At 40.3% G+C, this 12,436-nt stretch overlaps 2 protein-coding genes across 2 annotated transcripts; both read left to right on the forward strand.

The window, feature by feature from the left end:
* Positions 1–47: 47 nt before the first annotated feature.
* On the forward strand, positions 48–8,565 carry LOC310722780 (uncharacterized protein). Its single transcript, XM_083535455.1, has 4 exons — positions 48–487; positions 646–3,818; positions 4,725–4,749; positions 5,269–8,565. The coding sequence occupies exons 1-4, from the start codon at positions 467–469 to the stop codon at positions 8,386–8,388; spliced, it is 6,339 nt and encodes a 2,112-aa protein (XP_083391581.1). The 5' UTR covers positions 48–466; the 3' UTR covers positions 8,389–8,565.
* Positions 8,566–9,803: 1,238 nt separating this feature from the next.
* tmsb4x (thymosin beta 4 X-linked) lies at positions 9,804–11,473 on the forward strand. Its single transcript, XM_083537411.1, has 3 exons — positions 9,804–9,913; positions 10,619–10,729; positions 10,912–11,473. The coding sequence occupies exons 2-3, from the start codon at positions 10,630–10,632 to the stop codon at positions 10,944–10,946; spliced, it is 135 nt and encodes a 44-aa protein (XP_083393537.1). The 5' UTR covers positions 9,804–9,913; positions 10,619–10,629; the 3' UTR covers positions 10,947–11,473.
* Positions 11,474–12,436: the final 963 nt, after the last annotated feature.

The following is a 12,436-nucleotide window of genomic DNA, read 5'->3' on the forward strand; positions in this document are numbered from 1 at the left end:
AGTGACTCTCAGGAAAAGCTGCAGAAGAATTTCCCCTCTTATTGTGGTTTTGCTTTCATTTATGCGTAAATCGTTCAAATGAGTACCTTCTTTACATGCCAGTGTACGTTCTTATAATCTTAAAGATTTGTGTTAAACATTCAACTGATTCAAGATTTTATATACAACAATAGAAACAAATGATTATTTGCCGTTATTCCGTTTATTATATAAACCTTCATTCCACACAGTTATTGTGTTGTATTTTTTTGTTTTGTTTTTTTGGCCTGGGTTGAACCTGTGTTTAGGTGGTTTAATAATGAGGAAGTTACCCAAGTTATATATAACCACTCTCACTTGTCTTTATGGTTTAAAGTTCTCATGGTCAAAGGGGGAAAAAAACACAAATAGGTAACAATTGTTCAGAATTTGATCTTCAGAGTCTCAGCTCGCAGTGTGAAAGACGTAGAGGGATCGTCAGGCTGTGATGACAGAGCCCAAGAAGAAGGTGAGCTCTTCATTCTGATGATCCCTGTCCTATTTCTTTTTATATTGCACAGATTTAGTGTATCTTTTTATACATGTGGCATTCAAATATATTTTTGAGCAGGTTGTTGCTTCTACAGTGTGTTATGTTAGCATTAATATGCGCATTGTTCCCCTTAGATGGCAGGAAGGATCGTCATCCTTAAAATAGCCATCCTTCTGCTTTTCTGTCCATCTGTGTGCGGGAAAACCGAATGGTACCCCAAAAGTCTGCAATGTGACGTGTCCAGAATTAGCAACGACACCGAAGTGAAAGTGGACTGCACCAGCAGGGAATTAACATCCATTCCTCCGGGGATTCCCTCCAACACCACCAACCTGACGCTTACCATCAACCACATCCCTCACATCAACAGCACGTCGTTCCTCGGCCTGAGCAACATCACAGAGATCGACATACGCTGCAACTGTGTGCCCATTAAGGTCGGCCCGAAAGACCACATATGCACAAAAAGCATGCAAGTTGATAACGGAAGCTTCTGGCAACTAAAGACTCTCAAGTCACTTTATCTGGATGGAAATCAGCTCTCCAGCATCCCGAAAGGACTTCCTCCAAACGTAGTGCTTCTCAGCCTCGAGGTGAACAGCATTTCTTCCATTTTAAAAGAAAATCTCACTGACCTTGTCAACATCGAGACTCTGTACCTCGGCCAGAACTGTTACTTCCGAAACCCATGCAATAGATCCTATTACGTTGAGGACGATGCATTTCTGCAGCTCGACAAACTGACTTTGTTGTCGCTCAAGTCCAACAATTTGTCTTTCGTGCCTCGCAGATTGCCGTCGAGTCTCAAGGAGCTCTACTTATACAACAACAACATACAGAAAGTAGCAGCGGAGGATTTTCACAACCTGACCAAGTTAGAAATCCTGGATTTGAGTGGGAACTGTCCCCGCTGTTATAACGCACCTTTCCCGTGCGTCCCCTGCGCTAACGGCACTCCCATTCAGATTCCTGAAGATGCCTTCCTCAATTTGGTTAAACTTAAAATCCTGCGGCTTCACAGCAACTCTCTCACGACTGTGCAGCCTCGATGGTTTAAAGGCTGCAAGAAACTTCAAGTGTTAGACCTCTCGAGCAACTTTTTAGCGAAAGACATAACACACACCTCCTTTCCTCGTTCACTGCCTTCCCTAGAGGAACTAGATCTATCTTTTAATTATGAGCTCCAGAGATATCCCTCATCACTAAACCTCTCTTCGTTTTTCTCTTTACTGAAGTCCCTCAGGATCCTGAGGATCAGAGGCTTTGTGTTCCAAGAACTCAAAGAGAAAGATATCCAGCCTCTAACTTCTTTGAAGTATCTTGAAATGATTGATCTCGGGACGAACTTCATCAAGTTGACAAATCTGAGCATCCTCACAGGGCTGAAAAGTTTCCACATCATCAATTTATCGGACAATAAGATTTCATCACCTTCGGAGGCCGAGCATGCAGCTGCCCTGACGATGGCACGTGGCTTTCTCAAGCAAGACGACACTTCCCCAATGTCACGAGGTTCTCAGTACCGAAGTGAAGAAGTGAGAGAGATTCACTATTTCAGATATGATGAATATGCACGAAGCTGCAAAAGTAAAGATAAAGAGCTTGGGACTTTGAGTCCTTTCAACACACAGTGCAGCTCGTTTGGAAAAACGCTGGATCTCAGCAGGAACAACATTTTTTTTTTACATTCAAGATTCCTAAATCTGCACGAGCTCCGGTGTCTCAATCTGTCAGGAAATGCAATGAGCCAAGCTTTAAATGGTTCTGAATTTGTTCATCTTAAAAATCTACAATACCTGGACTTCTCTCACAATCGGCTCGATTTGATGTTTGACAAGGCGTTTAATGAGCTGAGCAATCTGGTTGTGCTGGACATCAGTTACAACAATCATTATTTCGAAGCAGAGGGTTTGACCCACATGCTAAATTTTACTAAAAATCTCAGCAAGTTGACCAAGTTAATAATGAACCACAATCAAATATCCACATCCACCAACACAGAGATGCAGAGTAACTCACTGGAATATTTGGAATTTAAAGGCAACCGCCTCGATCTGTTATGGAGAGATGGTGATACAAGATATCACAACTATTTTAAAAAACTAACAGCCTTAAAATCCCTCGATATTTCTCACAACAACCTGAACTTTATTCCTAAACAGATTTTTCAAAACCTTCCGCTAACACTCACAGAATTCAACATTACAAACAACAAGTTGAAATCCTTCTCCTGGGATGGTCTTAGGTTCTTGCAGAACCTGGAGGTTTTAGACCTCAGCGGGAACCACTTCACAAGCGTTCCTGCGAAGCTCTCCAACTGTTCGAAATCTATTGTGACACTGGTTTTGCGCAAGAATCAGATCGTGAGGCTGAGCCCAGAGTTCCTCCAGGGTGCGTTTAGCCTGAGAAAGTTGGATCTGAGTTATAACCAAATCAAGTATATTGAAGAGTCGAGCTTTCCAGAAGATGTCATAGACAAGCTAGAGGTCCTGTTTTTAAACAACAACCGCTTTGTGTGCTCGTGTAACGCCACGTGGTTTGTCCGATGGATCAATCGCACTTCTGTGAACATTCCTCAACTGGCCACTGGAGTCACCTGTGCTTCCCCTGGCACTCAGCATGGCCAGAGTGTTATCTCTCTCAACCTCCAGGCCTGCCAGCATAACTCTCTGTCCATCATTCTCAGTATCCTGAGCACGTCCGTGATCCTGAGTGTCCTCACCTTGTCCATTTCCAGCCATCTCTTTCTCTGGGATGTGTGGTACATCTACCACTTCTGCCTGGCCAAAATCAAGGGCTACCGTCGCCTTCTCTCTGAAAGCACGGCCTATGACGCCTTCATAGTCTATGATAAAACCGACACGGCGGTCAGTGACTGGGTGCTGCAGGAGCTCCGTGTACAACTGGAAGAACACGGTGAACCGAGGCTCCATCTTTGCCTGGAAGATCGTGACTGGCTTCCGGGTTGTCCCCTCATCGAGAACCTTTCTCAAAGCATTCAGCTTAGCAAACGTACTATATTCATCCTGACCACTCACTTCATCCGGAGTGGCCACTTCAAGACCGCGTTCTACCTGGCACACCAACGCCTCATGGATGAGAAGGACGACGTCATTGTTCTGATTTTCCTGGAAAGATTTTCCTCCACGTACTCCAAGTACCTGAGACTCAGGAAGAGGCTGTACAAACGATCCGTGCTGGAATGGCCGAGGAATCCTCAAACCCAGCAGTATTTCTGGTTTTGTCTCAGGAGCCTCATGGCCACTGAAAGCCAAAAGCACTACAACAAGCTCTTCCAGGAAACGCTGTAGCAGATTTTTACTTCCATGCAGTGTGTTATGTTTTGTGTTTCTTTTATGGGTCACCAAATGTTTTACTTGATGTTACCTTTAATGTGATAGAAGGAAGTTCCTGTTACCACTGATGCCACAACGAATACAAAACGTTCGTTTCCTCAGCAGTCGCTCTTTTTTTTCTTCAGGTTTTAGAGATTTAACTCTAACCAGGTACTGACACTGGAGACTCCTTCCATAATATGCAAAATATCGAAAAAATTAAACATGATGAGTTGCTAATCGACATCTTTCGAGCAATCGCAGAAGGAGAGCTCAATAGTACAAAAATGGTTTCAACGATATGTTTTGTACTTTTCTGTCTTTACTATTTAGTTGTGTTTTTGTATTGTTTGAAAAATAAAATTAAATCTATTATAAATTGTAATTTTTTTCCCCAATTGTGTTCAATTATAGTATAAAATACAGAAATACAGTGACATTATTTCCTTCAGTTTAATGTGTAAACCTCTATATCTGTATTCACATTCAAACCTGAAGTGCTCGTGACTAAAACTTATTTTTAGAAGTCAACACCGAAATCTACAGAAACCCCCTCGTAGCTCTAGAAAAGTCTGCATTGTCAGCATGATGCATGAATTCATGATGCATGAACAGTTCCTCAAACTCAGATACATCACACTGCATTTTTTTTTTAAATATCTCACTTGTTGTTTAATTTCCGCCTGCCATAAATCTACTTCAGACATCCAGCATAAAACTGATCGCTGTCTTTAAGAGTTGTCGGCTGAAATGTCGTAGTGTTGCACCACGTAAACTACACCTTGAGCTAGGATTGAGGTTGTCTTTACTCTCCAGCCTTCTGCATTTATTACAATTAAACTGCCAAATTTTACAGATTAAAATGATCCGTGAAACAGATTAATCTGTAACGAGGAACGAGAAGTGAATCCCCAGCACTTCTCCCTGCTTACAGAGGACTAAAAATAAGCCAGTTGTTTCTGAGGTAAAGCTCAGAGACTCAGTGTACTGATTTGGCCAGACAGAGCAGGTCGTATCAGAGCATTTGATGTAAAGTTTTGGGGAAAAACCAAAGATCTAATTTAAGTTGGCTGATCGCCAGGTGGCAAAAACCTTCAGTTTTATTATAACAACAAAGTAGAACAAATGCTGGCTGGCAGTTAGAGTAAAACTTCCTGTTTTTCCACAGAGGCGACTCTGTATGAATCTCTCCACATCACTCATTTGGCTGACGGCTCATAAAGGAACAATACATGAAATATCGCTAACATGGTGAGAACATTTTCTCAGAATTATACATTAGAATATTGTTCTTTTCTATGACTTTTTACTCTCTTAAATGCAAACTGTGCACTAGAAATAAATATAAATATAAATGTGTATGTATAGCTGACTTAAATATTTATTACTGATAATTATTTAGCAATGCTTTTTATTTTATAGGAGGCTTGGAAACACTGGATACTGGTAATGTCCTGGGTGATACCTACATTTCTGTTCGGATTGCCAGTGTGCACATTGGATTTAAAATTCCTGAGGACCAGTCCATGTGATATCCACCAGAATTATACTCTCAGCACTGTTACATTTGATTGCCATGGCAGAGGGTTGCAAATGTTACCCAAGATATTTAAAAACACCACCCATCTGGATGTATCTGAGAATAAAATCAAGAACATATCAGTGAAAGATCTGAAAGACCTGCAAAAATTGAAATATCTCAATCTGAACTGGATGAACCACAATCGACACGTGAACGTCACCGCGGGAGTTTTTGCAAATTTTACAAACCTGGAAATCTTGATGCTTAACGGATTTGGTCTTTCAGAGGTTCCTGCACAGCTTCCGAAGTCTTTAAAAGAACTGAGATTGGACAGTAACAAAATTTCCTCACTAAGAGTCCAAAGCTTTTCCGAAGTGATAAATCTGACCCATCTTTATCTTTCCAAAAACTGCTATTATGGGAATCGCTGTTTTATGCACTTTGAGATTGATAATGGAACTTTTTCAAGCTTGGACAAGTTAATACATCTGAGTTTGTCATATAATAACCTCACTAACGTCCCCAGATATTTGCCTGCCTCCTTAATAACATTTGAACTTGCTTCCAACATGATATCTTCAATCGGAGAAGACGATTTCAAGGAGCTCCCAAATCTCAGAACCCTTAAAATCCAGGGAAATTGTCCACGATGTCACAATGCTCCGTATCCCTGCATTCCATGTGCCAACGGCTCTATCGATATTCACGAACGAGCTTTTGACCAACTGAGAAATCTTGAATTGTTGCATATGGCTGGGAATTCTATTTCTGTCATCAAGAATGCTTGGTTCAAGAACATCCCAAAGCTGCATGAACTCTACCTTTCTTACAATTTCCTGATGAGTCAGATCGAGGATGGATCGTTTTTAAGTAACTTAAGGCTTCTAAAAAAACTAGATCTCTCTTTTAATTATGGATTACAAGCTTATCCAGAAACTGTGCGCCTTTCACCAGCCTTTGCCAACTTGTCCAGTCTTCACACGCTGCACCTCCAAGGTTTGGTTTTCAGAAAGATTCAAAAAAACTCTCTGACTTATCTTTATGATTTGCAAAATCTGACCACGTTAGATATCGGAATAAATTTTATTGTGAACGTGGATCAAGAAGTATTTACACAATTTCATAGTTTAAACCTGCTGTACCTGTCAGAAAACCGACTGTATCCCGTCACTAACTCCGAGGACATAAAACCAGGGAATAGCGTAAAGCCAATACGCTTCAGCCTCCCAGGCCTGACAAAGACGAGTTCTGAAAGAAAGTTAGAACCTTATCAGCCTATCAAAGGGCTCGTTAAACCCGAGTGCTTCGCTACTGGCCGTGTGTTGGACCTGAGCAGAAATAATCTGTTTTTCATTTCCCCAAAGCAATTTGAGGGATATACGAACATTTCCTGTCTCAACCTATCCGGAAATGGCTTTGCTTCAGCATTAAATGGAACCGAATTCGCAACTCTGCCAAACCTGAAATATTTAGACTTGTCCTTCAACAAGATTGATTTGGCCTACGATCACGCTTTCGAGGAATTAAAGGAGTTGGAGGTGCTCGACCTCAGCTTTAACCCACATTATTTCACAGTGCCTGGTGTGACCCACAACTTGAATTTCCTGAAGAATTTACCAAAGCTGCGAGTCTTAAATATGAGCTCCAACAGCATTTTTACTCTAACAACCAAGTACTTGATCAGCGACTCGCTTGCTGAGCTCCAGTTCCAGCAGAATCAGTTGGGAAGGCTTTGGCAAAAATACATGTGCATGCAACTTTTCTGGAACTTAACAAATCTGACGCATCTCGACATATCGTACAACAACATCAAGACCATCCCCAAAGATGTTTACAAGTACTTACCTGTCACACTAAAACGATTCAGACTGAACCACAACGGCCTGACGGACCTGAACTGGACTTTGATGAGTACCTTCACGCAACTCGAGCAGCTGATTCTCGGCTACAACAGCTTGACCTTCATCACCAGAAACATAACCCAGAACATCCCGTCTCTGCGTTTCCTCGACCTGAGCCATAACAGAATCTCTCAGCTGGCCACCAATTTTCTCCACGATGCTGTTAATCTGCAAATGCTGGATCTGAGTTATAATAAATTAACCACTATTAATCGGTCCACCTTCCCTTCCAAGGGAGAAAATGTTTTGACAACTTTGTGGCTCGATAATAATCCCTATCGCTGCACCTGTAATTTAATGGACTTTGTTCTTTGGATATTTGACAGCAAAGTGAAAATTCCAAAACTGGCCACTTTGGTGAAATGCAATACTCCGAATAAAGGGATGAAGGTGGTCGACTTTGATATGAAAGACTGCGTTGATAATAATGTTGTCGTCCTGTTCTACAGCTTCTCCACTTTTCTTGTTCTGAGCGTCACTGTTCTGTCAACATTGATGCATATCTTCTACTGGGACTTTTCATACGTGTACTACTACACAAAAGCCAAATTCAAAGGGTACCAGCACTTGAGCTCTGGAGACAATGTCTACGATGCCTTTGTTACCTATGACACGAAAGACCCACAGGTCTCCGACTGGGTCCTGAACCATCTCCGGATTCAGCTGGAAGAACAAGGAGATCACATCCTTCCAGTCTGTTTGGAAGAACGTGACTGGCTGCCCGGTTGCCCCGTCCTGGACAGTCTGACCCAAAGCATTCGCCAGAGTCGCAAGACGGTCTTTGTCCTCACTCATTCCTACGTAAACAGCGGCTCATTTAAGATGGCCATGTATCTGGCGCACCAGCGTCTGCTGGATGAAAACGAGGACGTGATCGTGCTGCTGCTACTCGAACCCGTGCTGCAGGACTCACATTTCCTGCGTCTGCGGCGGAGACTCTGCAGCCACAGCGTGCTCGAGTGGCCTCGGATGCCCGCCGCGGAACCCTGGTTCTGGCAGTGTCTGAGAAATTCCATCCGGGTCGAGAACAAGTACATGTACAGCAACATCTACTCCAGATACTTCTCTATCAAAAATAAACCCAAAGAGAAAGAATCAACTACACAGTATTGTGTGTGACATTATACATTTCAACACTTTCACTTTCTGTCCCATAGCCAATATTTATTCTATATTTCTCATATAGTAGTTTTTTATGAAAAGAAATGTCGGTGGTACTGTGTGATTTTATAAATAATACAATTGATCTGTTGTTGCTTTTGTAGTTAATAAAATGTCAGAATTTGTTTCACATTACATTTTGTTTGTCTGAATTATTTGAAAATTTTTTTAAGTATCACTGTTATGTTATCATAAATATATATACATATTTACACTGTATTGCCAAAAGTATTCGTTTGTATGCCTACATATGCAAATGAACTTGAGTAACAGCCGATTCTTAATCCAGTGGGTTTAATATGATGTTGACCCTTTTGCAGCTAAAACAGCTTCAGCTCTTATGAGAAGGTTTTCCACAAGCTTTAGAAATGTGTTCCTGGGAATTCTTCACCATTTTTTCAGAATTCTTCCAGAGAAGGACTGGATCACAGTCTGCGCTCTATTTCAAGGTGTTCTATCAGGTTGAGCTCAGGACTCAGGACGTTGCTTTGTGCACTGGTGTGCAGTCGTGTTGGAACAGGAATGGGACGTCCCCAAACTGTTCCCACAAAGTTGGGAGCATGAAATTATCCAAAATGTCTTGGTATGCTGAAGAGTCTTTTCACTGGTGTCTGAGCCCAACTCATGAAAAACATCCCCACATCATAATGATTTGGCAACTGCCAAACCCAGACCAGTCCTTCGGATTGCCAGACAGTGAAGCATGATTCGTCACACCAGAGAACACGTCTTCACTGCTCTAGAGCCCAGTGATGGTGTGCTTTACACCACTGCATTCGAGTTGGCATTGGTGACCTCTGTGCACTACATGTCTGAGCATCCGCTGACCCGCTCTGTGATTTTACGTGGTCTTAAAAATCGCTTCCACTTGGTACTAAAACCACGAGATTTCACAACTGGACTTATTGCACAGGTGGCATCCAGTCACGGTACCATGCTGGGACTTACTGAGCTCCTGAGAGCGACCCATTCTTTCACAGGTTGTAGAAGCGTCTTAATGCCCAGGTGCTTGATTTTATACACATGTAACTATAGAAGTGATTGAAACACCTAAATTCAATAATTTGGATGGGTGAGTAAGTATGTATATATATATATAAAAACAGCAAGAATTATTTGTACACACATACACACACAAATAATTCTTGCTGTTTTAATTACATATTTTTATATAATAATAATAATAATAATAATAATAATAATAATAATAATAATAATAATAACAATAACAATAATTATTGTTATAGTTATTATTATTATTATTATTATTATTATTATTATTTACATAATAGCCAACAGATGTCGCTGTCGCATGCTTTTTCGGGGCGTTGGCTGGCTTCTTTCTCATTGGCTGTATGTAAATCAGATGTGTGACGACAACAGGCTTATTTGCATATAGACTATAAAAGGCTTGAGTCCGCCTGTGTGCCTTCACAGCGCTTTGCTCTTTCCTCACATCTCTATTTTTCTGCTCTCAACTACGGTGAGTATTTATACTTTATTCAATCCTATTTTTAATCATTCATTAGACATTATTTACAGCAGCGTGATGTTCTCTCAGATCTCCAAATGATCCAGAAAAATTCACCATGTGTGTGTTTTATTATAGAATAAAATCGTGTTCAGTAAAAAGCTTTTGCTACATCGTGATTAATGACATCAAGTTATTAAGGTGTAATAATGATGACTAATGATCTTATTAATATTGTCACTTGTTGAAAGGGTGGAAAAAGAGCATCAGGAGCGACGTTCTCTTTGTTCAGATCCTTCTCTGTGTGATGTGATGTGATGCAGGGTTGAGAGGGAATCAATCAACACAATCAAATATGGATTATAATAATCACAAAAATATAAATAATAATAATAATAATAATAATGATTGATGATTAGACGTGTAGTGTCGCTCATAGGGCGGTGTCAGATACCAGACTGGGTCATAATGCAGCAGTTTTAAATGGAAAATAAAATAAATTACAGAATGAAAGAATGCATATTATTAATGAAGCTCACAAGCTTGTGCATTACCAAACATCTGCTTAGAATAGATTCTGTTGTTTGTGTATTTCTGGATTTCCACCAAAATCAGGATGAGAATTTTTTCGTAAAAAATGACCATTTTTATTGTGGATATTTATTTATCGCAAAATGACACCCTGTAACCTTCGCGTTTTGCTTTTTATTGTTGTAGAGATCACAATCATGTCAGACAAACCCAACCTGGACGAAGTGGCCAGCTTTGACAAGACCAAGCTGAAGAAGACCGAGACACAGGAGAAGAATCCTCTGCCTTCAAAAGAGAGTACGATTTCTTTTTTATTTCAAAAATAACACGAATTATGAGGATTTATGGCAGGAATATAAAGGATTATTATTGTTTGTGTAATCTCTGATCTCTAGCACGCAGAGCAAAATTGTACATTTATATGTTTATATACTGACAAATCAGTAAATCAGTATCGTTTTTTTATTTAATTTCTGCAGCCATCGAACAGGAAAAGCAGGCAGGAACGTCATGAAACTTCCCATCGAGACTTCACTATGCACTGCACTGCCTTCATCTCTTCACCTTTTCTTTTTCTAAAAAAATTTATCATTTTTTAAGACCGAAAAAAAGCCCAAAACCCTACGATGCGTTCTGATTGGATGAAACAAAACTCCGCCCGTGGCCTCGTGCATCCTTAATATTAAATATTATTATTATTATTATTATTATTATTATTATTATTAAACAACTAAAAGAGAAAGAGCTCACCCCTGCGAAGGAAGACAGACGAAGGAGTTCATAAAGAGGATGCAGAGGAGGCGGGGCTTTGGCTTTAGCTTCAGGGCGGGGCTGAGAGTTTGATTGACAGCTGCCTGGGACTTTACAATCCAAACCCTGTGGCTGATTGCTGAAGAAAATCATGCAGTGTTTTGGTTAATTTCTTTTTTTTTTTTTTTTTTTTGCAAAGTTCAATGTTTAAGATTATTTGATAATCTAAAGTTTAAACTTGTAATGCACAATATTTTGTTTATGCAAATAAAAGTTAAAAGAAAATCTGTACATGGTCTTGTTTGAGATTTGTTTTTTGAAGAAAAGCTAAAAGATGAGTTTAGAGTTTGTGAAGTTCAGCTTCTCTTTTTAAAACTATGACCACCAGCGCACCACCTCTAGGCCTTCAGAGATGTGTTTGTGTGCTTCAGGATCTTGGAATAAACCTGAGCTAGCATGGCTACGCTGAGCATTCGTCATGTTCCAGATCAGGATTCAGCTTTACTGAGCTTAATCTTTTTAATATTCAAAGTAAATATAATAATCATCAGTATTTAAATAATTCCTGATTTACATTTTTACAATAACATTCAGACTCCGTTAAAACGATCCATGAGCGAGACGATCTGAGACAGCAGCCATTTTGAGCAGCGTGTGATGCTAAGTGTTATTCAGCGTGATGTAGCAGTTACGCTGTGCTGAAGGTGTTGTGATGGGAACAGCGTGCGGTCAGATAGCTTGAAAATTGTTGCTAAAAAGAGACCCGAGTCCTGTTTACTGTTAAAATTTTGGTGATAGTCGAGTGTTGATTCTTTTTCTCTTCCTTTACATAAGGAAATGAGAAAACATCTGTACATCTGAGTTCAGGCTCGTGTTCTGCAATTACACTTTTTGTTTTCGGAGATGTATCTAATTTTTTATTTAAATAATTTACTACAAATATAAGATTTTGGCAACTCTGCAATTCTCAATGAAAACCTGCAGTAAACATAAAGAGCAAACATGATGGTGGAGAAGGGGTAGCCTGGGGGCAGCTTGAGTCCTGCCCCGACTGACCTCCACTCATTACAGCTGACTGCAGTTCCTGGTTTGACCACTAGGTGTAAAAGTAACTAAAGGAGGGGAATTGTTTTTTAATGAGGACTTTAAAAGGTTAACGTTTTTTATTGCCCCCTTGGATGTGTGTTTGACCTGCACACTACAAACACATTTCCTTCTTTGGATTTTCGATAAAAGCGAAAGTATTTATTTATA

The sequence above is a fragment of the Silurus aristotelis genome (genome assembly GCF_946808225.1).
Source record: "Silurus aristotelis genome assembly, chromosome: 3".
Classification (NCBI taxonomy): Eukaryota; Metazoa; Chordata; class Actinopteri; order Siluriformes; family Siluridae; genus Silurus; species Silurus aristotelis.